This window comes from Ipomoea triloba, chromosome 15, assembly GCF_003576645.1.
Source record: "Ipomoea triloba cultivar NCNSP0323 chromosome 15, ASM357664v1".
In the NCBI taxonomy this organism is placed as follows: domain Eukaryota; kingdom Viridiplantae; phylum Streptophyta; class Magnoliopsida; order Solanales; family Convolvulaceae; genus Ipomoea; species Ipomoea triloba.
In genome coordinates, this window is record NC_044930.1 from 3393132 (window position 1) to 3419044 (window position 25913).

Below are 25913 nucleotides of genomic sequence, written 5' to 3' on the forward strand. Positions count from 1 at the left end.
AATATTAAAAAATTAAATTTGAATATTATAAAAAAATAAGTAAAGAAATTGTTAATTTGATTAATAAATAGTAAACATAATAGGTAAAATGCGATAAATGGAATATGTAGGCTAAATTTTATATTATATACTTCAATAAAAATAGCAATTTTTGTTTCTAAATATTAAAAAAAAATAGTACTTTGCATATCTCAATTATATTTATTAGACTATTACCACTTTTTATTTCTCAATTGTCTATAAAGTCACCCTTTTTTTGGTAGTTCTACTAAGGTTAATTAAAAAATATATACTTCATAGACAATTGAAGGATGAAAAAAGTCATTTTGTAAATAATTGGTGAACAAAATGTATTATTTATATGTATTTACGAGTGAAAAGTGTCACTTTTTTAATATTTTATTTCGATATGCGATGTATGTAACAATTACGTATATTTACAAGTTAATCATAAATTTGATCGAACTCACAATGAGCTAATCATATAAGATTTATCAAAATGAAAAAAAATGGGTAAAAAAATTTGCAAGCCATATAATATTGTCATTTTTCATCTACAAGGAGCAAATCTTACTTTAAAAAAAAAAAGTTGACATTTAAGGTATTGTTTGTTGATGTTGTTAGCGTTACTCAACCTAAGTCTTATTAATTTATAAAATTGATATAATTTTTTAAAATTAAGAATATAGATCAAATAAATCATTGAAACACACGAAAAAACTATAATTAGAAAATACAACTAAAAAAAAATAAAATTAAATCCTAAACAATCTAAAAACGTGCAAATAAATTGAAAGTTGTCAATACTCTATATCGTAGATTTACATGGAGTTAACTTAAAAAAATATATTTTAATACTTGTAAATTAATAATAATAATAATAATAATAATAATAATAATAATAATGAAACTCTCTTAAAAAAACTTTTAAAGGTCTGAATATTCTTAAAGAAAGGGGTATTACGGTAAAATAGATAAATAATTGTATGCACTCTACTACAAGGAAACACGTAGGTTGACACCTATACGTTGTTTTGCACACTGTTTGTAAACGTCTTAATCTGGTCAAATCAAGAGTTGCCACGTGGGTAGAACAACGGTTCGTTTGGCGAAGACTGAAAGAGAGTAACTGACAACGGAATAAAATAATACACCGTACTATTAGCAGTTGGCTTATTATTGCAGTATTAAATGATGTACAAATTACTGAATTCCGTGATAATTTCCTACTCTCTCCATCATTAATTCATTACCCAAACGCGGTTTACGCGGTTCCTACGCGTGAATGCCTTTCTGCTGACTAAATATCCCGTTGCCACGCCAAATATGACACGGAGTGTGTGAGTTTTTTTTTTTTGTTTTTTTTTTTTTTATTTTTATTTTAATTTTTAAATAATTTTTTATTAAAAATTATTTTAAAATGTCAACTCATCATCCACGTAAGCATGTAACTTGATAAAATGGATGATAACTTCATAACCTGCTATCAGATGAAATTGTATACATTTGGAGTGTCCAGTGGTCTAATTTCACTTTTAGATTACGTTCAGTGATCAATTTGAACATTATTCCATGTTATTTATAATAAGGTAGTTGGGTGGTCAATGTTTTCATTTATTATGTTTAGTCATCTGGATTCGATGATACGTAGTAACATTTTTATTGTATATATATTTAATGCTATAATGACAACCAACACATGGCAATGACCAAAATACAATGAAGGCCCAAAAGAAATTGTAATGATGCCACCAAAAAAAAAAAAAAGAGTGTAATGATGTCAAAAAAAATATTGAATGAATAGAGCATGATTATCGTATATGATACAATCATGAGCACGATTGTTGTTGTTTCTATTATTATTATTATTAGTGTATAGTTGAATCGTGTTTTTTAAAAATAAATTGTTATTTAAAATTATTAAAATAAAATTAATTTTTTTTTAATATGATAACCTACACACTAGCAAACTAACATGTAAACAAGTCAGTTTTGGTTTAATTGCATCATTTTGCGTTGTTTATGGACTCAATTGCATTTTTTTAAAAGTTTAATGGCTTAATTACATTTTCGTGTGTAGTTCGATTGCTTATTTGACTCTTATTCCAAAAACAAAATTGTGAATAAAAAACAGTGAATAATGGGAAATTATAAAGTCAAAATAAACACAACCTTTATATTAGTTGATCATCTTAAAGTCTCACTTTATCAGCGACGTGAAAGTTCGAATGGCACTGAAAATTGGAGGTCATTAGGAGACCTTAATCGATTAGAAGAGATTAAGATCTCTTTGTACACATAGTGTATAGTACATGTTAGATGAGAATCTTAGAAGTCAGAATTGACGAGGTGACTCACGATTTTCATTTCAATGTGATGAAAATAAAACCGAATTAAAAATATTCTATTTATATAATATAGATCGGTTTTTAATTATTAAAAAAATAGAGTTGGATTAGTGTAATTGGCCCAACGCTAGAAACACCTAATGTATATCAGAGTATTATATTTTAGGACTAATCGACAATTTGCATGCAAAAAGAACGAATACAATGCAATGTCGTGGAATGAAATCTTTTGCCATATTGTATTAAGCAGATTAAAAAGTAAAAGTAGTATACATAGAGACATAGAGTGATCATTCCAGTCATGAAATATAAGTTTATTAAAATATTAAAACCAAACAAATATAAACTTAGTTGAAAGGTATATATTGTTGGTAGTGAAAATACTTTTATTTTATTTTATTTTATAATGATGAAGAAAACTCGTAATCTTATTATCGTGTGAGAAGTATGCTCTATATACTGGATCACTTTTTCTGAAACACCTTTAATTTATTTCTCGTCTCATATTGATAGTTTAAAAGAAGGTTTGCAATTTTTTTGACATTATTACAATATTACACAAATCCTCACTATTTTATGAAACATATAAGAAAAACATATAAAATCAAATATGTTGTTAACTGGTGACCATCCTGCTTTTTTTTTTTTTAATTAAAAAATAAATAAAATGTGTATCTTTGCTTTTCTATTTCTTTCTGGCACGTACTTTAAACTTACGATCAAGTAGAACCGTTCATGTGATAATAAATCTTCTTGTAAAAAGTTATGTTGCATGAAAACTCTCAATGATTAGCATTTTTCCTGTGTTAGAAACGTTTCCTCTCACAAATTTACAAAGCTTCATAAAACATTTCGAAACCGTTACCTTAATTTAAAAAATATATAAAATATTTTTTTATGAGAAGAAATTAATACACAATTAAGTAAAAAATGAGGATGCAAAAGTGTACCAAATAAAATTACAAAAACTTTAAAAGTGTACCAAACAAAAAACCACTAAAAGCATCCATTTTTTTGGAATACAAAAGGAGGGAGAATCCCGAAGCTGTCAGACAACAAAAGAAAGAGATAATAGCCTACGCCGTCTCATAGACGAGACACGGAAACACAGCTCCTAACTGGTCATTGAGGACTAAGATCTCGCAGCCCGTTGGGGAAACAAAAAGCATTCTATCTGCCCTACTTTTAGGGACGCTCGATCTTATGACTTCTCATATGGAATCACTACATGTCATTTGAGTACAAAGTATTTGGCATATTAAAAGTTATATAAATATACAAAAAGACAAATAATAAAAATCCAGCAAAATTGTACGTAGCTTCATAGCACCAAAGAATTTTGAAAATTGAGTGGGTGGAAAAGGGAGACGCATTGTTGACCTATTGCAGCCTCCAATTGTGACCATCATCAATTTTCAATGGGGTTAGTGGAAAGCTACTTTGACCAAAATAACCCTGCATCAATCAATCAAATACTTTAAATTATTTTTTTCCAAAGTTGACTTTTCAAATCTCACCCAATAAAAATAAAAAATAAAAAATCCCCTAGATTTGGTCTATTTATCCCCTCAAGGGCTCAAACAAACCAAACCCATTAGCACACTAATAATAATAATATAAATAATAATAAATCATTTCTTAAAAAAAAAAAGAATAAAGTTATAACTTATCATACAAATATTTAAGATTGAGTGAATAGTATAATTGAGAACATAATAAAAAATTAATTGAACTTCCTTACACCATCAAAATAGATGAACCCAACTGTTTTGGTGATTAGGGGACCTGTAGTCATTATTAAAGAGTGTGCATTGAATAAACTTAACTATTGTGTAATAGCTTATAGATTACATATGAAAGGTAAATTGCACAAGGAAGATAATGTGTGACATACTCGACCGCACATGAGATATAAATCGCAATATGAATAATATGTGCGACAGACTCAACTAAAAAAAAAATGTTGACAAGAGTTGTATCGTAATATTCAAGTTCAAGAGTCATGCTTAATCTACTCGGTTACTCTTTTTTCAAGAAAATTGAATACAAATGTTACTTCTTTAGTGGGTTGTTGTTGATGTGGTAATTAATATATGCCTTTCTAATATGAGTACTTAATTTTTGACATTCCCATCGAATATTACATTCCTACAAGTGATAGCACTTTGTACATTTTAAAACTAAATTTTGACAATTTAAAAAGTTAAAAGGATTGAATTTGATCAAATAGATAAATTGCACCTTAATTTAATTATATGAAAACCTATCCAATGCCTGGTGGTGTACCGGTCTGGCGTGGCAATTTGGAGGGTGAGAGATTGGACGACCTGTTTGGCTTTATTGAGGCCTTGGTCGTTTGTCCCAGTGATATTATCCGCCCCTTCTTGCCTTATAGGGCCGGTCGAGCACTCTATTTTCTTTGTCCAATTCCGTCTTACCAAACAAGACTGACTTCTTACCAACCCGCGAAGGGTTGTGAGGCTGGACCAGGTACGAAGAATTCATCTATATCTGTGTACGGAAGTTGCTGGCCGGCGGCCGCTCATCGTTTGCCCCAATGATGGCCTTTTTGATCTCATTCGTATTCTGATCGAAGAAAGAAGGAAGGAGGCTAGTCCCCGAAAATGCCAATCTATGAACCACAGAGCGCTAAACAGACAAGCACTCCCTCATCTAATGTCTTAGTTGCCTAGTAGAGTCAGGAACTCGGAGCCTATCACAGAAGAGCTCCCCGGGGTCCTCTCAAGCGCCAAGGGCTCGATACCCTATATGTGCTTACCGAAGGAGATGAGCTTGATGCCCTTTCTTAATAGAATAGAGGGATGCTCTCAGCTAGCCTCAAACTTTGGAACAACTTGCCAAGTTATGTAGTAGTACCATATGTTTCATATCTGTTTAAATATAATAAAGTTTTCTTGTAGTTCCGCTTCTTGCAAAAAAAATGAAGAAAGACTTGTTGTAAATCGCCGGTTAGTCTCAGCTTTTGGCCCCTCGGGTACTATTTTCCCCGTAGGCTTTCCAATGGCGTGTTTCCGGCACGCCCCATCGTCCCTGGCTGGTCTACCCTGCGAGCCGGTCATATCGTTTCTACTTTTTCGGGAAAACCGGCATGCCATTTATTTAAATGTTATTTATTCAAACTTTGGTTTAAAAATTGATGAAAGAATTAATTAATACTCCATCTGTCCCATTTTACATGTCCTGTTTACTATTCATTGGTCAAATCAACTCTTTCTCCATTGCTTATTTTCTTTAGGAATTTTTAATTATTTTTAAATTTGATTTTTTTTGTGTTTAATAGTACTTCTAATGTAGTTTCTAAATATATAAATTTTTTTTATACTAATACTAAATTTAATATTATGAAAAATTGAATTGAAAATAACTTAAGTCAAGCCTCGTTAACCGAATCAGACAAACAAAATGGGACGGAGGTAGTATAATTTTATGTCACCTAAAATATGAAATTAAGGATGCCATAATTTTTTCAGTACTACCTGTAATATGTTTTATTGTTTTTTTTAGTATTACTGACTCTGTTACAATATAATATCTGTTCATAGCTACTTTCTCAACCTACTGAAGCACAAAGAGTCAACAGTTACCTCCACTGAGGCTCCATCAACCATGTTGGAGTATAAACTGGAACACCGAGTGCCATTAGAATACAAAATTTTTGACATGTTTCATTATTTATAACTACTCTCTTAACTTACCGAGACTTCTCGTTTAAAAGAGTCATTTAGAAAGTAAAGTCGCACTTTAAAAAAAATTGAGATGTTAAAAAACAAAAAATTAACCAAAAGAACTGCTGTTTTCAAAAAAAAAAAAAAGCCAAAAGAACTGCTCTGCATAAATACAAGGAAAAGGTGAAATTGCAAAGAAGAAAGATTCTTCTTCCACCAAAAGCTTTTTTTGCCCATTCGCCATTTCCAAAATCGATTCTTTCATTTTCCTTTTTCTCTCTCTATCTCTTCTGGTTTTTTTGTCGTATATCTACTACGGCTTCATAGCTAAACAGATCAAACTCAAAGCTCAAGATCAAAGAGCAAACCTAGAGTCAGAAGTCGGGTCGGGTTAGGCAACTGATTGGAAGAAGCTATGGCAGCAGCTACTGGTTCTTTGTCATGGTTGGTGGTTGCAGTGGTGGTAGTGGCCCTCGCAGGGAGAGTTGCCGGAAATTCAGAAGGGGACGCGCTCTACGCGCTGCGCCGGAGCTTGTCCGACCCGGATAACGTGCTCCAGAGCTGGGATCCCAATCTGGTGAACCCTTGCACCTGGTTCCACATCACCTGCAACCAAGACAACCATGTTACCCGCGTGTGAGTCCACTGTTTCTTCCTTTGCTTTTTTTTTTTTTTTTTGAAGATAATCCTTTGCTTTATTTAAAATTTCAATTTTTAGTATTTTTGTTTTTCTTCCAATTGTTAAGCCATTAGTACCAAATTAATTAGCTATTTAGCTTGCTAGATGGAAAATACAAGTTTTTGTTTTTATTTTTAGTGTTGTTGATTTGCTGATTTTTTTTTTAAATACTTCTTCTTTAATTTGGTCAATGAAATATTGAGGGAGATTAGTGAGTATGAATCTTTTGCTTGTTTTTCTGGAAAAATTAACAGTTCATTTGATGATTGTTTGGAATTCAAATATGGCAGAGCATTTGCGTCAGATTAAGTATTGGTTAATAGATATTTGTGGGAGAAGGGTATGGTATTAATAAATAGTTCTTGTTTTTGTTTTTTCCCAAGTAATTTATGAATGTAAATAAGTTGGTTGATTGATGACTGTTTTGACTTAAAAGTTGGTTGAGTATTGTGATTAGAATCAGTACTGGTAGAGTAATGAGTAAAATTATTCTATATAGTGCTTCCTAGCTGAAAATCCTGAAATATGATTACCTAGGCTAAACTATGGATGTTCATGTGGAATCCGTAAATAACATATTGAATTGTTGCTTGTGATTTAGTTGACTAATGGTATTAGTGGATTGTGTTCCTTTCTGTTACTGATATTTGCTAATTTGATTGGGAAGCAATAAAATACAGATAAAACTAGGTAGCTCCTGAAGAAGTTTGCATTTGGATTACTTAACAGCAAAGCATAATTTTGAATAAAACAGTGAATAGTCTTTTATAACATGGTCAATCGGTTATTCGGTTATATATGTGATAAGGGTGGGATGACAATGAAGGAAACTTTAGAAAGGAGCAAGTATACTGTCGGTCTTATGATGTTACCTATGCATTTCTTACAAGATTTGTAATTAAGACTTGGGAGCTTTTTGTTTACTTATTCATCAGCAAATATTAATTTTAGTACTCTTCTGCATTTAATTCTTTTTGCTCTTATTTCTCGTCTGCGAAAGTGTTGTCTTATTTTCAGCTGTTAATCGATAGCAATTAATCAATTATGGGTTATATAGAATCTCATGGGTGTAATATCTACTGCAGGGACCTTGGAAACTCGAACTTATCTGGCCATCTGGTGCCTGATCTTGGGAAGCTTGAGCATTTGCAGTATTTGTGAGTATTTCTAAGATTCTTCATTGCATTTTGTGTCTGGACAGATTGTCTTTGCACTGTGTTAATATGCGATGTGGAGATTTATTGTTTGGTCTTATAGAATGATACTGTTCTTTGAAATTAAGGCATACTTCACAGCTAATGATGGGAGATCTTTATTTGCCCAGGGAACTTTACAAAAATAACATTCAGGGCACAATTCCGGAGGAGCTTGGTAACTTGAAGAACCTTATAAGTTTGGATTTGTACAACAATAATATCTCTGGAACTATTCCTCCTTCATTGGGAAAGTTGAAAAGTCTTGTATTCCTGTAAGTTTTAGTTTTTATGCCTAGTATAGTAATGTTTAATCCCTGTCCCTTCCCCCATGTCCTTGTAAAAGGCCTAAAAAAGGGTTGGAGATGAGGACGGGGTCTTTAATTATTTGAATTAGCCGTCTCTACTCTCCTCCAGAAGCCATTATTTTCTTTAATTTTGATTTCTATTATATATTTATATTTGCTTAGGGTTATAATATTTGACATATCATTATCACTTCCCCAATGCACATCTGATGGATGAAATATCACACGAGTACCAGAATATATTGATTGGAAGTAATACAATTTACTTTTGCAGGCGTTTTAACGATAATCAGTTAACCGGGAGAATTCCAAGGGAACTTGCTAGTATTTCTACCCTTAAAGTTGTGTAAGTGGATTTTAACTAGTCAATTTTATTGTTATCAATTTATCACTTGTTCATGTATTATAGTTTTCTTTTTTATACCACACCTTTTATCTTTTTCCTTTTCCAGGGATGTATCAAATAACAATCTCTGTGGAACAATTCCAACTAGTGGTCCCTTTGAGCATATTCCACTAAACAAGTAACACTCTATCTTTATTTATTTATTTATTTATTTATTTCAAAATTCTTATTCGTTTGTTGTAAAACAAAAATTTCAAATACTCTGCACAATGTAAGAAGGGTTATTTTTGTGTTTATTTTTGCTGAACCTAACTAGATGAATCACTATATCCACTACTCATACAATCAATTTAGTAGTTGACTAAGAGTGCTCTACTTACAGCCGAGAGGTTGGAGGTTCGATCCTCAAACCCTTGGATTTAAGCCGGTCAGCTATGGGTAACCTAAGCTGGTTTACCTCCTTGTGGTCCTTTGCCCGCTAGGATCACAGGGCGAGGAGAAAACCTCGTTAAAAGAATTTAGTAGTTGACTAACCCCAAAAGGGGTGGCTGAGTGGATTGAGCATGATTCTCATACTTAAAGGTCACGAGTCATAGGAGCGGGGTTTACCCATGCACACTCTTGGACAGTGATTGCGGGTTTCCCTTGACTAGATTGGTTTTAATTATCTGTCTGTCGTGTTTCTTTGTGCATTGTTATAGCTTAAGTTGCTTTTATTCGATGCTTAGTGGTTTTTCTTTCCTCCGATATTCAATCACAGCTTCGAGAATAATCCTCGGCTGGAAGGCCCGGAGTTGATGGGGCTTGCAAGCTACGACACAAACTGCTCATAAAGACGTCGTTGAATTGACTCGTCGAACTGCCACTGTGTCTGGAGGTTTACATATTGTTTCCTTAAGTAAATAGGTACCTCTGTACTGCCCTAAGATGATTGAAAGCTGTAACTTTAATCAGTTACCGTTGATGTAGGATTGCTATCAAGGTTGACAAAGATTGTGTAATATTGTTATATTGTACTGATGCCAACAGTAAATTATGGCCATGTTGTTAGTCAATCATGTTGTTGTATATGTTGCTTGCTTATTCATACCACTTCATAAACGTTTTAGGATCCTTTTCCGTGATTAAGATGCAAGGAAGGATTTTTCTTCCACATTCATTAAAATTTGGGAAAATAAAAGTTCAATTCTTTTTTTTTTTTTGGATGATAGAAAATATTTTATTTATTATCCAAGGGTGTGTAGCTAGGGAATAAATCTCATCCTTTGTAATCCTATGCAATTATTCACAAACTATACATGAAAAATAAATCGTATAAAAAAAATTTATATGACAAGTTCAACCCTTTGTATAATCATGTGTAATAGTTCGCAGACCTTCTAATATGTTTATAAGAGGTGCCCCTCCCCCCTCCACTAGTAGATTTATGACCAAATCATACTTGAAGTGGACCGGGGTAGCATGCTTATAAGAGGTGCCTCTTCCCAATAGTTATACCTATACCATGGACTGGGTTCACCTATTAAAGTGGATCAGGGTCCATAGAATAATTCCCCAACCCCCTTCTTGGTCGGGCCAAATTTAACTGGTTTAAAATTTAGAGGTTATCATGGACTTGTTTAAGATCAAATCAACTCCGAATCAAATCGAGATTAAATGATCCACTTAGCAGTCATATATTCAAGTTTAGACCCAAAAATCATTTTCCAAGAAACAAAAATTAAAGTGGATGCTTTAAAATAGTAAAAAAACATACATTATTTTAACATTGTAATAGAGTTTACATACTTCATGGTGGAACCCAAACTAAGCAACATTACTTCAAGGAGTTTATGTAACTTTATATAGGAACATATTTTTGGTGCATTGCATGAATATATTTCTTATATGGGCACAAACTGAAACGGGCCAAGAACGGTGGTCGCCACCAGTCCCAGCACGGTCTGAACCAAATTGGCCGCCACCGTGACGACGGCGCGTAGGAGTCCGGGGCGGCCGAGGAGCTCGCAGCCGACTATGGGCGTGTGAACGATGGCTTCACACGGGGCTGGCGATTGATCAAACGCGATTCCTTCTAAGGCAGTAAGTATGGCATTAAACACTCCGTTACCGTCCGTTAGGATCTGGGCAAGCGGCTCCGTGCGAGCGCCGTTACAAACTATCGTGACATTGACGCCGGCGAGGCCGCGGCCCGGGAGGTTGCCGGTGGTGGAGCACGCCACCACGCCGCGGACCCACAGCCCGGCCACGTTTTGGCCGAAGATGGTAACGCCGTTAGCTAACGGTGCGTTGTGGGTGAGGAGAAAGGTGAGGAGTAATAGAGGGATTAACTTGGAAGTCATATTCTTGAGATTTCTAAAGTTGATATGGTGTGTGTGTTAGTTTGAGCCAGCTCTTTGAAGCCCTTTTATAGTGAAAAAAAAACACAAGAAAAAATGTGGAAAAAAGAAAAGGGAAAATAGTGAGAAAACATTATATAACTATATATGAAGATTATGCATATAGTAGGGCAAGGTAATGAGGTTGTGACCTTTTCCCTTCTGGTTTGGAGTTACCTATTGATCTTTTAATTGAACTTTTACCTCATCGAAATCTTTTATTGGTAAGGGTATACTGAATATGCCTGCTTTATGTAATGCACACCCTTAAATATAGATGATAGACTGCTTTATGTAATGCACACCCTTAAATATATAGATGATAGACTTTACGATGAGCTGGTCCAATAATGAGTTTAATTTGTGACCTCACCAAGATCACAAATTTAGCTCCTATTAGTTAAAGGTTGTCTTTTAATTAGCCTCGTTCCCATGAGTTGAACCAGTAGTGGTTTACTTTCTCTGAATCCTTTGTTGGTTACAAATTTAGAGACGGATATCATCCCGTAGACACTTTTAAGTAACATTTGTGGACTTTTAAAAAAAGAAAGAGAGAAAAAGATTATAAATAGTAGCTTAGTATTTATAGTAGTGTAGGTGTTGCATGCATGCATGGGTATGAAGTCAAAAGCAGATGCTGAAGACAGGGAGAGTTCCAGCAGTAGACCGGCAGAGATCTTGTTTGCTTTCCTCATCCTATTCATCATCATATCGATCATCTACTACCAACTTTTTCTTTAAAAAAAAAAAAAAGAATTATATATGATTTTCTATTTGGTTGGGCATTAATTGTTCAGTGTAAGGAAGGTTGGCATGTAAGGAAGCATTATCTTGGTGACTTGGTTGAAGGACAAGGCCGGGATTGGATCGATCGGAGCAAATATATATATATCATTAATTGTATAGAAACAAACTCTCTGAATAATTGCTTAGCTTGGGCATTAATTGTTCAGTGTCTGACTTATACTATTTTGATCATATATATTGTGTGAACTAACATTTTCATCTAAAAGAAAAAAAGAATTCATAGTTTGCTGTAATTCATGTCTCAATAAGCTAAACTCCAACAACCTAAAATTTCCTTTCTCCATTCTTTTGGCCTCGTGAAGCATCAGATCGATCAGATTTAACTAACTATATATTGTAACATGCATGGGCTACTTCTGCTCATTCTACATTATTAACTGTGTGTTTTGCTATATATATATATATATATATATATATATATATATATATATATATATATATATATATATATATATATATATATATATATATATTCGATCAAAAGTATTATATTTTCGATCAAAAGTATTGTATTTTCCATAATAAGTAATGTTCGCCTTACTTATAACGAAAAATATAATACTTTTGAGGAAAAAATGTAATACTTTTAAATCGAGATGTAAATTACATTTACCATTATAACCACCAGACCAACTTGGTTAAGGTTAGGTCGGTGGAGGCGTGCAGCATAATTAACGTACTAAAAGATTACGAGTTTGATTCTTATCGAACACTTTTTCTCTCGAATTCGTCGCATATACTATTACACAACAATAGAGTTTACCCATAATAATTTCTCGACACACAAAAAAAAAATAAAAAAATCCATCGAGCTATTATACAAGACCAAATTAAGTTTACATATAGTAAATACTAACTTCTCTTCAATCTCTTGTCACTCAAATGACTCAATAACAACAACAACAACAACAACAACAACAACAATAATAATAATAATAATAAATAAATAAATAAATAAAAAGAGCCGTGTCCATTATGACACTACAAGGTACGATGATGCATGTTTGGTTTCTTTTTTTTTTTTTTTAGTACTACAATCTAACCTATACATAGTATCTGCATGCATGTTTGGTTTCAGATTAGACAACTTGAAAAAGACCTAGGTCCATATGCTTTATGTCTATATATGCTATATATATATATATATATATATATATATATATATATATATTACATACATATAAAAAAAATATTACCTTAAGTTGTAATACAGTATATGAGAAAAATAATATATTTTATTAACTTTAAGAATATTTTTAAAATTTTTAATAATTTTATGTGAAGAAAATTACGATACTTAATTAGAGGTATATTGAGTGAGTTTGATGGTCTAATTTATAAAATTGTCACGTATTTTTTTCTTAGTTTCGAGCCGTTGATCACCACATATCGACAACTAATTAACATTAATCTAATTTTTTTACAAGCTAAGAAGCATTGTTATTACTTGAACCGCTTTCTCTCTCCATATATATGTAAACCAAGTCACACCTACACTCTGAGTAAAAAGTTAAAAAGGAAACGGTTGATTAAGAAAAGAATCAATATCATGTAAACCCAATTTTTTATTTTTTTTGAAAATATGTAAACCCAATTTAAAGACACGTGAATATGGTGAGTTGTCATCTAATGTATCCAAATTTATCTTTCTACGAATATACCTAATGAAATGAGTCCAAGAGGTCTCATATTGCTTCAAAATCTTCTATTTTAGCACAACAACAAATCATAATAGGTAACAGCTCAAAACACTGCCGTGAAGCTTGACATAATCTCCACCCTTTGCTTTTTTACTTTTTCAATAAAGAAAAATGAAAGATTTTTCTTGTCAACAATTTTTTTTTTTCCTAAAAGAAAGAATGAAAGAAAATTAAATAATGACTAATTGATTGAAATTTGATGGTTTGTTTTATTAGCTGATTTGTCGGCAATCAAATGTACTCCCCAAACATATATTATTGGGAGTTTTGGACACCGCATTATAATTTTTTAGACCAAAAAAAAAAAAAAAAAAACGAAATCTGNTTTTTATATATATATATATATATATATATATATATATATATATATATATATATATATATATATATATATATATATATATATATATATTCGATCAAAAGTATTATATTTTCGATCAAAAGTATTGTATTTTCCATAATAAGTAATGTTCGCCTTACTTATAACGAAAAATATAATACTTTTGAGGAAAAAATGTAATACTTTTAAATCGAGATGTAAATTACATTTACCATTATAACCACCAGACCAACTTGGTTAAGGTTAGGTCGGTGGAGGCGTGCAGCATAATTAACGTACTAAAAGATTACGAGTTTGATTCTTATCGAACACTTTTTCTCTCGAATTCGTCGCATATACTATTACACAACAATAGAGTTTACCCATAATAATTTCTCGACACACAAAAAAAAAATAAAAAAATCCATCGAGCTATTATACAAGACCAAATTAAGTTTACATATAGTAAATACTAACTTCTCTTCAATCTCTTGTCACTCAAATGACTCAATAACAACAACAACAACAACAACAACAACAACAATAATAATAATAATAATAAATAAATAAATAAATAAAAAGAGCCGTGTCCATTATGACACTACAAGGTACGATGATGCATGTTTGGTTTCTTTTTTTTTTTTTTTAGTACTACAATCTAACCTATACATAGTATCTGCATGCATGTTTGGTTTCAGATTAGACAACTTGAAAAAGACCTAGGTCCATATGCTTTATGTCTATATATGCTATATATATATATATATATATATATATATATATATATATATTACATACATATAAAAAAAATATTACCTTAAGTTGTAATACAGTATATGAGAAAAATAATATATTTTATTAACTTTAAGAATATTTTTAAAATTTTTAATAATTTTATGTGAAGAAAATTACGATACTTAATTAGAGGTATATTGAGTGAGTTTGATGGTCTAATTTATAAAATTGTCACGTATTTTTTTCTTAGTTTCGAGCCGTTGATCACCACATATCGACAACTAATTAACATTAATCTAATTTTTTTACAAGCTAAGAAGCATTGTTATTACTTGAACCGCTTTCTCTCTCCATATATATGTAAACCAAGTCACACCTACACTCTGAGTAAAAAGTTAAAAAGGAAACGGTTGATTAAGAAAAGAATCAATATCATGTAAACCCAATTTTTTATTTTTTTTGAAAATATGTAAACCCAATTTAAAGACACGTGAATATGGTGAGTTGTCATCTAATGTATCCAAATTTATCTTTCTACGAATATACCTAATGAAATGAGTCCAAGAGGTCTCATATTGCTTCAAAATCTTCTATTTTAGCACAACAACAAATCATAATAGGTAACAGCTCAAAACACTGCCGTGAAGCTTGACATAATCTCCACCCTTTGCTTTTTTACTTTTTCAATAAAGAAAAATGAAAGATTTTTCTTGTCAACAATTTTTTTTTTTCCTAAAAGAAAGAATGAAAGAAAATTAAATAATGACTAATTGATTGAAATTTGATGGTTTGTTTTATTAGCTGATTTGTCGGCAATCAAATGTACTCCCCAAACATATATTATTGGGAGTTTTGGACACCGCATTATAATTTTTTAGACCAAAAAAAAAAAAAAAAAAACGAAATCTGCAATCAATATCTAAATGTATGTGCACAGTTATAAATCATATTGAAGAAACAAATTAAATGGACTTAACAAAATTTATAGTGATGGATTTGATCGAGACGGTGACAATAATATATTTAATAAAAAAATATTAATAAGAATCAAACTCATAATTTTCTGAAAAATAATTTGATATGAGCAACATAGAATATATATATACCCACCTACCTACTGCATCCCTAAATCATTAAGTTGTTACTCCATGTCATACATAACTTTATTGTCGGACAAAATTTTCAATCTTTCTTTTGAAAATAGTAAAGAGATTGTATAACGTGAATCAATTTCAAACATGTTTCAATCCCATGCAACATGCATCCGACATATTTGAGTTATGTTATATCCCCCTTTCAAATTTATCTCTAAGATTCGTTTAGTTCACAAAATGTTAGATTTATGTGTTTGGTTAAAATTATACTTATATTACTTATTCTCTTGCAATTCTCATTGTATGTATACAAAATATTCGAATTGAATGTCACATTCCCTTAGTTATATTGTATACTTTGAACCAAACACGCTGCTTAATGTAATGTTATTTAATTGAATTTTAAATATTTTTTCAAAATGCATTAACGGGTCAGTAAATTCGTAAACAACCAATGATTATAATGAATTATATCATTATATTTTAAAATTAAGAAACACTTATGATAGTGTAATTAGACCCGAATAAGGTTAATCTTAAAAAATAGGGGTTTTGTTTAATAGTTGAATACTTGAATTTGGACAAGGCCTCTTCTTTATTTTTGTTATATGTGTAAATATAAAATAAAAATGCAATATTTTTAACAAAAAATATTTATCAAAATTTAATGCATAAAATATACAATTAAGAAAAATATAAATTATTATTCAACATAAAAGTGGCATTTTATTTAGATACAAAATCATTCACTAAATTAGTTTAATATTTTAGTAGAAAAATTGCGAAGATATTGAAAAAAAAAAAAAGTAAAAGAAGACAAATCATTATCTCGAATAGATAAATCAACAAAATTCGTCATCCTAAAAGTTAGTGAAGCGGAGGCATGTAGAATGTGAATCATTATTCTATTATTACTATAGAACATGAACATTGAGAGATATGAAAATAACATTTATTGTTACTCGGCACAAACAATATTTGCATATCTTTAAAAGAAAATATTAACAAATTTTAGTAGTTTAATATTTTTCATTCATTATTTAATTTATGTGGATCAATAAAATGGACCTATTTGGTACATGTCAACATTTTCAAGATTAAAAAGTTGAAAAAAGTGACTAAATAGAAAGCAAGGGAATTAAGCAATGAATGGAGTGAAGGTCGTCTTGATGGAGAAACATTTCAAAATGTGTCAAATTGGCAAGCCGATATTCCTTTTAGGATAAAGACAAGTCAAATAAAGTTATGTGTTGGGGAAAATTTGTGTGTTTTTTTGTCCTCTTCCGTTCTCTCTCCTTTCAACAAAGGCTGCTTTTTGTGTCATTTTGGCTCTAAAACCGATATATGCAACTTGTTTAATTTTTTTTAGTACTATTAACTCTATTATAATAACTCAATGGGGTAGCTCAAGTGGCAAGTGAGATCTCTTCAATTTCCACAAGTAACGATTCCCTTTGGGAGCGAACGTGTTGTACTTGGACCGTTAAACGGACAGAGAAAGACCCTGTGAATTTACCAAAAAAAAACTCAATTATAATTGTATTTTAAAAAAAAAATATAAACAACAGTTAATTAATTAAATCTTTCAACAATACATTACAAAGGAAAGGAGGAGGGTAGTTAAACCACTCTTCACAACCTGACATAGAAACGGACAACCGAACTATAATAAAGCTAGATTATGGACCGCCTGATTCGCATGACGCTTAACAAAAGAGATAGAAACATTGAAAAACAATTCCAAACTATCTTTAATATCTAGCAAAATCAAGTCAAAAGAAGTGTATTTATTCATACATACTTTGTACGGAGTAATACTTTGGAATAAAGATCAAATATATTATTAATTTAAGTACAAAATATCAATTGGATCATTTAATTAAAAAAATTATAATTAAATTTGAAAACATGAGTTGGGGACACTACTGATAAACATGAGTTGAAAACAAAATCCCACGCATGATTTGATTGGTGAATCAATTATATGTGTCAAGCAAATATAATTTCTATGTTTAATTTAACGATTTTTTCTTGTAAGGAAAAGGATGACTGAGTAGGTAAAACATATTTTTTGTACAAGAATAATACAAATTGAATTTTTGTCAATATCCTCTCGATCAAATCTGTACAGTTTATCTCTTCAATATTATATTAAATAGTGATTGTAAATTTTTCATGTAACAAAAAAAAATTGTTAATATAAAACTCTTAGAAATTAGAATCGCAATTAGCCCTATGAGGCATACGACAATTCATTTAACTAGTGCTTGTATTTATCCTTTTATAGAACGACCAAAGAGTGGTTATGGATTAATGAAATCAAATACATATAATTGATTTGAAGTAGGTAGGAATTAAGACTTGAATAATAAATAATTTCTTTTAATTTTTTTTTCATATTATATTGTCATTTCCTAAGCTCGATGTCCTCTTATTCCTTCTATATGGTGATAAGAAAAATACTATATCTGTACACACACATTCAAAAGAAAGATAAAGGAAATATAGCTACATAAATCTCGTGTTAAGTAACCTCACAAAGAAAATATAACTACATAAATCTCGATCTAAGTAACCCCACAACACACGTTAGCAAGCAGTCTGTGCATGATATCGATTTTCTAAAGGAGTGTCAAAACATGTGAAATTCAAGAGTGAGACTGGTTGTGGTTTGTCACCATGCAATTAATTTGCATAAAATTCCACTTCCTTTTAGACATGTCTAAGAGTACAAATCCAACAACAATGCAACCTATACAACAAGGTCCTAGTATAATGAGGGTGGAGGGCATTCTTAACAACCACTAAATAATCATTTTCAAATTTATCTTTTCTAAGGACTTTCCTCGACAAAATAAAAACCTATACATGATACATGAATGACAATTCCAGACCACCATTATTGAACTGAAAACAATCTCCATCTTGTAAGTAAAGCTTTCTTGTCGCCCTCCCTCTATTCATCCTCAAACATACTCTTTGTCGTTTCTTGTAAGTAAAGCCTTCAAACCGCTTCCTCTATTCATCCTCAAAGACACTCTTTGTCTCTAATATTCTTGATTCTCCTCTCTTACTGCCATCAACATTGAACTTGATGGAGCTGAGGCCTTTGCCCTTTGGTTTGCTCCATCATATCCCATTAGAGTTTCATGCTTCCACCAATAGCTAGAGAAGCAATATCTATCATTCCTGCCTTATTTTTGCAATTTTTTTTGTCTGTTTCTTTTACTTTTTCAACATTTTTTTTTTTGGGTTTCAAAAGGCATTTAATTAAATATACACATCATATCCTATTCTATTCTACCAAGATGGAAAGAACAGTCCAATTTTGACTGCAGTATGATGTTCAAGTTTCTGTCTCTTCTTAATTTTCAACAATCTAGCTAGACTTGTCTGGCATATGACTCTCAATCAAGTGGCTCCCATTCCTAGAAAATCATAGAAAGCAATTTTGTTCAACTGATTGCCCTGATCTGTTTTCTGATTGGTGCCCTTGAGGTTGGCCACTGACTCAGATGCACCACTAACCTCTGAGTTTGATGACTCTGATTGACCACCCCACCACCCACCTCCACCCCTCCTACTCTTCCCCTCTTCCACTCTCGATGAGGACGACGACCCTACAAGAGATTATATTTCAAGATGTTATGTTGATATATATATTGATATATATATTTATCCATAGGGAAAATGGTTAAATAGATCTTCAAATTTTATCTGAAAAGTCAATTAAACTCTTAAATTTTTTAAATTGTAATTAAGTCCATCAACATTTTATTTTAATGTAATAAAGTCCAAAAAAATCGGTTAGTGACCTGTGATAGCAGGTCACTATGATTTTGGCAACCCTCCGACACTATTTTCGACCACAAATTGACTGGCCACCGGCGTCGATCACCGGTCACCATAGAAAAATCCAAAGAAGGCAACAAAAAATGGTCGCTTTCTCTGTCCTTCTATGGTGACCGGCGTCGAAAATAGTGTCGGAGTGTCACTAGAGGATTGCCAGAACCCTAGTGACCTGTTATCACAGCTCACTAATCGGTTTTTGGATTTCATTGCACCAAAATAAAATATTGATGGGTTTAATTACAACTTTAAAAAGGTTAAGAGCTTAATTGACGTTTTAGATAAAGTTCGAGGGCCTATTCCATTATTTTCCCTTATAATTATTTGAAGTAATGTGATGTACCTGTAGTAATACTTAATCCTATTTCGGTAGCAATGGGTGTGGTTAAAATGGAAAGTGGAGAGTAGCATTGCTTGCCCTTTCCCTCTTCCGTCCTAGATGACGATGACCCTGTAAGAAATTATATTTTGAGATGTTATGCCAACATTTTCATGTTGCCTTATTGAAATCTATGATTGAAAGCGGACAAAATATATTTCGTTCAATAATTATAATTATATACAATAACGAGATATACCTGTGATACTTAATCCTATATCGCTAATGGGTGTGCTTAAAATTGGAAGTGGAGAGTTGCATTGCCTATCCTTTCCCTCGGATGAGGATAATGATCCTACAAGAAATTATATCTCTAGATGTTATGTGGTATTTATGGATTTATTTATTTTTTTTTTGAAATCTATGATTGAAAATTGATAAAAATGCATATTGTTTAATAATTTGAATTAGATAGAGTGATATGGCGTATATGTAGTGAGGTTAAAATGGGAAGTGGAGAGTGGCATTGTTTCGTCGGAATACCTGTAACGGCGCCGGGGGTTAGAAAGTCCGGCGGCATTGGATTACGGCCAAACGAAGCGGCGGAAAGGGAGAGGTGAATGCAAGTGGACTTAGAATCGACGGTGGATTCTGTGGCGGCGGCATTGAAACTGCTTGGATTATTAATGGCGTTTGTTAGCTTCATTCTCTTGTAACCGCCGCAATTGCTGGTAAAACTAGCGGCGGAAACCTCGCCGATTTGTTGCTGCTGTTGCCGCCACCACCGCTCATTTCTGGCGAGGAGGACGTGCCAGTGGTTCTTCACGGCGTTATCCGTGCGGCCGGGGAAGTACAGGCGCGCGATCGTCGCCCATTTGTTGCCGTACATTTTCTGCGCCTCCACCAGCCGCTCCTCCTCCTCCGCCGTGAACGTGCTCCGATTTAGCTTCGGATCCAGCTGGTTATACCACCTCAATCTACAACTCTTCCCTGTTCATTGTTCAATCGTTCATCGCCATTATTATCAGCAAAATCCCCCAAAAAACACTTCCAAAATCAAAAAAAATTCAAAAATTATTGAAACCTGATCTCCCTGGAAGACTGTGAGCGATGAAATTCCAGTTATGTGCGCCGTGGAGGGCTACGAGCTCTTTGAGCTTGGCGTCTTCATCGGGTTTCCAGTGTCCTCTCGGGATGAACCTTGAAGAATTGCCGCCGCCGCCGCCGTCGTCGATTTCCGGCGGCTCATTGCCGTTATTAGTTCTGCTAATCATTTCCGGTAAAGGAAAATGATGATGGTAACGACGATGATGGAAAAGGTTAATATACATAGCTGATAGCTCACCCAACCAAGAACAAAAACAATGATTTTAGCTGTACAAGGAGAGATGAAAGGAGGGCTTGTTAAGAAGACGAACATACTACTAGTATGCAATGCTCCCACATTATATATATGGGAAAATTTGTAGGATACCAATCTATCTGGATGTACCTGTATATTTTTGTGCACAAGAAATTTTTACTATTATCACCATGACATCTCGATGTATTTTGCATTACATATAATTATGTATATTTTTGGATTGTATGTGATATCGTGTAGATAAAGAGTAAAACACAACTTAATAAATGTATATGTTTTTTTTTTTGTTGGTATTTTTAGTATCCTCAAGTGGAAGATTTGTATAAATTATTTAACAGTCACTGTTATGTGAGGCTATCTCATATAGATTAATTTTGAGTATAAATAGCACATCTTTATACAGTCTGAGAACCATTTCTTACTCACTATTAGTTTGTACTGGTTAAACTGCTCTGAGCTGCTCTAAACCTACATATCACTTTTATACAAAAATCATCATTTTATTCTCATCTCCACTTTATTATTGATTTATCTTATAGCCTAATTCCAAATCCAGCCTTACAACGATCTCATTTACACTATCAAATTATCAATTACAATTATGTCAAACAAAAAAAAAAAAAAGAAATAAAAGTATATTAATTTATTTTTTTTACCTTGATAATTTATGTTGAAAAATGTGTAAGTTAAGTGCACTAATATCGAGAGCCGCTCGTGTGGGTGGGTGGGTGGGTCTCCACCAAAAAAAGAAAAACAAAACAGTGTCGGAGTTGGGGACTCCAGTAGTGAAAACAGAATCTGCTCTTCTTTTTGTGTATAACCTCCAACTTTATCATAACAACTTTTCTGCTTTTTTCAATTTTATTTCAATTTTTTTTATTAATTGATTACCATATTATTTTCACTTTTCGTTTTCGATTTTTTTTTTTCATTTTACCTCCCGCTTTTAAAAACAACAGCAATGATAAAGCCTAAAATTAATTTTGTCTACTAAAAATTACATATATAAATTATTATATTTTATTCATAATCACATACTTGTACTTTAATATAATAATATAATCAAGGCTTCAAATATCACTAGACGTTTCTCGGGCGCTTATCACCTAAGCCCCCAATTTTCTTTTTCTCTTTTGTTTTTTTGTTTTAAAAAATTATTTTTAAATTATTTTTTTAAGATCCACTTGATAATTATAAGCCATTTAATAATTTAATAGTTAATACTAAAATACTATACTCTTGTAAATATTAACTTAATTCTACCAGAGTAATTGTACATGAACTCTTAAATCCTACTCAAATTTTCTACTCTCTATGACATGACATGCATTGATTGCTTAAGTTAGTAGGGGTCATGATGTTTATCCATTCCTTTTTTTCTTCCTCCAATCAAATTTGAACACAAGTGGGAGTAGTAAATGTGATTTTGGGAGTACATAAATATTTTTTATTCAACAAAGTCACAACTCAGCAAATTATTAATATTAGAGTAGTTGATTTCATTTTTTTTCTTCATTTTTTGAGTTTGCAATCAATTTGAACGATTTAGGATTATTTCATTCAAAATGACGTCATTTTGAGCTAAATAATCCATTTAAAAAACATAACAATAGTTAATCAGCCGCCTAGCCAGCTAGCTACCTAGAACACCGATTATGGTGAAATTTTATGGTGACATTACAAAACTTTGTTTTTATCCGTGTTGAAAATTGATGACAACTGTAATTTTTTTTAAATATAAATTAAAATTAAGTTTGAATTCAATCAGTCTCATATCCCTTCACATTTTTTCATGTGTTAAAAAAAGACAATTAATTAAGTCAAAAGCCATCCCATTACGCTTTAGGATTAATAAGCTTCTTTTATTTACAGCATAGGATCTTGACGTTATGTGATGACATAATTTCCGAGTAAGACGCGTTTGTGGCAAAAGAAAAAAGTTTTGTTAACTAATTAATATACAATCTCTAGATTTAAAGATTCACACGCAAACGAAATTTTTGTCAAGTTGATAAAATTATGTTGCCTTTATTGCTCTCATGAGTTAGTGGAATTGGATGTGTTTCGTATCAATTGAAAATTTTGAAAGATAATTGGACGGGGTAGCGTTTTCACTATTAATATAAGAAATAAGTTTGATTTCATTAGATTTTAATTAAATATTATCATAATCATATCTATTAATTTATCATATATAAAATTATTGCTTTAATAATATTAATCATATTATAATTATTTCTCAAATTTTCAACTATACTTTTAATATATTATGAATTCTACAACTATATATTTAATACACACACAATTATTTTAAATAAAAAATTAGCATTGAATATTAATATTGGACATATATTTTTGCGCATCACGCATATAATATATTAGTTTTATTATAAGATTAAATATGACCAAAAAATTGTCTACAGAATATGACAAAATAGTATTTTTTGAGTTACGAGAAAGCTCGCATCTACTACTCGAATGGTACATTATAAGTAACGCTCATCTTGTGACCTATTAAGTTGCCCACAATTGACCGGCTCAAACCAATTAATAAGATAGCGTGCTCCTTTATGGAGTTGAACTATGGAATCTTGTGGATACCAAATTAATTGTCTTGAGAAAAACAAAAAAATACCTAGCTATATATGTCCAGAAAGGAGTGCCCAAGTGCTAGAAAATGATTCTCATACCATAAGGTCGCGAGTTAAATTATTGCGAACATCTTCTCAATTGAGCTTGCTACACATTATCTTACTAGTGTGATTACCTCTCATATATAATTTGTAAATTATTATACAAAAGTAGAGATTATTCAGTGCATGCACTCAGATAATGATAGCTAATTTCCTCATCGTCTAAACATAATATTAATAATTAATTATTAAATATGATTATACGAAAGTATGTACCAAAATTAAAAGTGAAAATAAATTTTTTTTTTTTTTATCATAGCCTTGCATGTAATATATATAACGCAAGTTATATTTATATTATATCACCGCACGCTCGGCAGCTCGCACCTCAAATCACTTTACATTTTAATATTATAGGATTTAAAAAAAAAAAAAAAAAGTCCACCTTATGCGTTCATTACAGCTTTAATTTGTGCTTTTAAACAACTTCTGGCTGTTTGTCTTTTAATTATTTTCTTGAAAAATGGTCTCTGCAGCCCCATGCCATAATTAAATGCTAAGTTAAGTTTCATTTTGTGTGGGTAGTTTAACTAATAGGAGTTAATTAAAGTTGGAACAAGTAACAAAAAAGTTAGTGGCACCTTTTAATAATTATAAATATTTTTTTTTTAAATCTACCTTGTTAGTGTACTATCAAATATTATTACTTAGGAATCCTATCACATACATAACCTATAACCTATATTGATAATTAAACGAAAGGGAAACCATCTAGTAGAGTTGTCAACATAGGCTTAACCCGCTATGCAAACGCATACAGCCATGAGCCATCTAAATATCTAATGATTTGGGAGCGGGCAGCCAGGCAGGGGATTTATAGGCTTGTCAAGAAGATGGACGGATAGGTTGATATTCCTTTCAATATTAATAAAAATATAACAAATTAATTCTTTATTTTGAAATTTAGCATTTTGAATTTTTAAACCTTGTACTAATTTTATTTTGGATTATTTAACTTTATGATTGACTTTAAAATTATGTAAGTATGTATTAATGCTCCTTTAAATTGTTTAGGCTATTATATAGGTCAATTCATTAATTTTTAATTAAATGCGAAGTATATTTTAAAAAAATTTGATGAGTTGACCTGCCAAGCATGCGGACCTTTGCGAGGGTGGAGAAAGCTAGCATTTGATGGGCTTAACACATCTTGCTACTTACCAGCACACATTGACAATACTACTCCTTAGTCCCGGTCTAGAGCCCGTGGTCATTTCTTTAAAAAAAATGATGTAAAATGAAAATACATATAGTACAATTCTAAAATAATTGTTTGATTTGCTTCATTTAATTGATTCGTTACAATGCTAGTTAACCAATAAATACGAAAAGAGTCATTTTCATTTTTGGTCTTACTTTATTGGGACATTACCAAGTTTAGTCAACTTCATTAATTTTTGTCACATTGCGGCCAGTCTTATTTAGTCCTTGCCACTTTTAGTCCACCGTTAAATTTTTTGTCAAATAATCGTCCAAAACAGGGGTATTTTGGCATTTTCATGCTTTGATAATCTCCTTTACCCTTTGCGGTGGTTTTCCTTACACATTTTCATCCAATGAAGAGGTCCGGCGAAAGCCATGGCTTTGTAATGTGGCTCACATGGCTTTCGCCGAACCTCTTCATTGGATGAAAATGTGTAAGGAAAACCACTACAAAGGGTCAAGGAGATAACCAAAGCATGAAAAGATAAAAAAAAATACCCCTGTTTTGGACGGCCATTTGACGAAAATTTTAACCGTGGACTAAAAGTTACAAGGACTAAATAAGACTGGACGCATTGTGGCAAAAATTAATGAAGTGGACTAAAATTGGCAATGCCCCAATTACAGTAGGACCAAAAATAGAAATGACTCATACGAAAAAGTATAGCATCTTTTAGTATTAATGACTCTATTACAATGTAGTATCTGTTTTATACTTTCTCTATCTATTGCAATCCAAAGAGTCAATACTCCACCACCGATGGTCAATCTTATGATCTTCCCTCAATGAGAGCCATAAGGGTGTCATATGAAAATATAAAATTTATCTACCTTAGCCTCAAATAATATAAAATTTTGTACAAATAGTTTTTTTTTTTTTTTTTTTTTTTTTT

The 25913-nt window shown here is 31.8% G+C and overlaps 2 protein-coding genes across 3 annotated transcripts; one reads left to right on the forward strand and one right to left on the reverse strand.

Moving 5' to 3' along the window:
* Nucleotides 1-6232: 6232 nt before the first annotated feature.
* Nucleotides 6233-9641, forward strand: LOC116007004 (leucine-rich repeat protein 1-like). The gene is made up of 6 exons (XM_031247558.1): nucleotides 6233-6670; nucleotides 7799-7870; nucleotides 8038-8181; nucleotides 8489-8560; nucleotides 8667-8738; nucleotides 9321-9641. Exons 1-6 carry the CDS (start codon nucleotides 6450-6452, stop codon nucleotides 9391-9393), a joined length of 654 nt encoding a protein of 217 aa, XP_031103418.1. The 5' UTR covers nucleotides 6233-6449; the 3' UTR covers nucleotides 9394-9641.
* An 8622-nt stretch (nucleotides 9642-18263) lies between these two features.
* LOC116007324 (transcription factor MYB56-like) lies at nucleotides 18264-21156 on the reverse strand. 2 transcript variants are annotated; one of them, XM_031247980.1, is made up of 5 exons: nucleotides 20846-21156; nucleotides 20305-20751; nucleotides 20021-20116; nucleotides 19786-19893; nucleotides 18264-19213 (listed from the first exon to the last, which is right to left on the reverse strand). In XM_031247980.1, exons 1-5 carry the CDS (start codon nucleotides 21090-21092, stop codon nucleotides 19005-19007), a joined length of 1107 nt encoding a protein of 368 aa, XP_031103840.1. In that variant the 5' UTR covers nucleotides 21093-21156; the 3' UTR covers nucleotides 18264-19004. The 2 variants fall into 2 exon arrangements, with proteins under 2 accessions (XP_031103840.1, XP_031103841.1); XM_031247981.1 differs by lacking the exon at nucleotides 20021-20116.
* Nucleotides 21157-25913: the final 4757 nt, after the last annotated feature.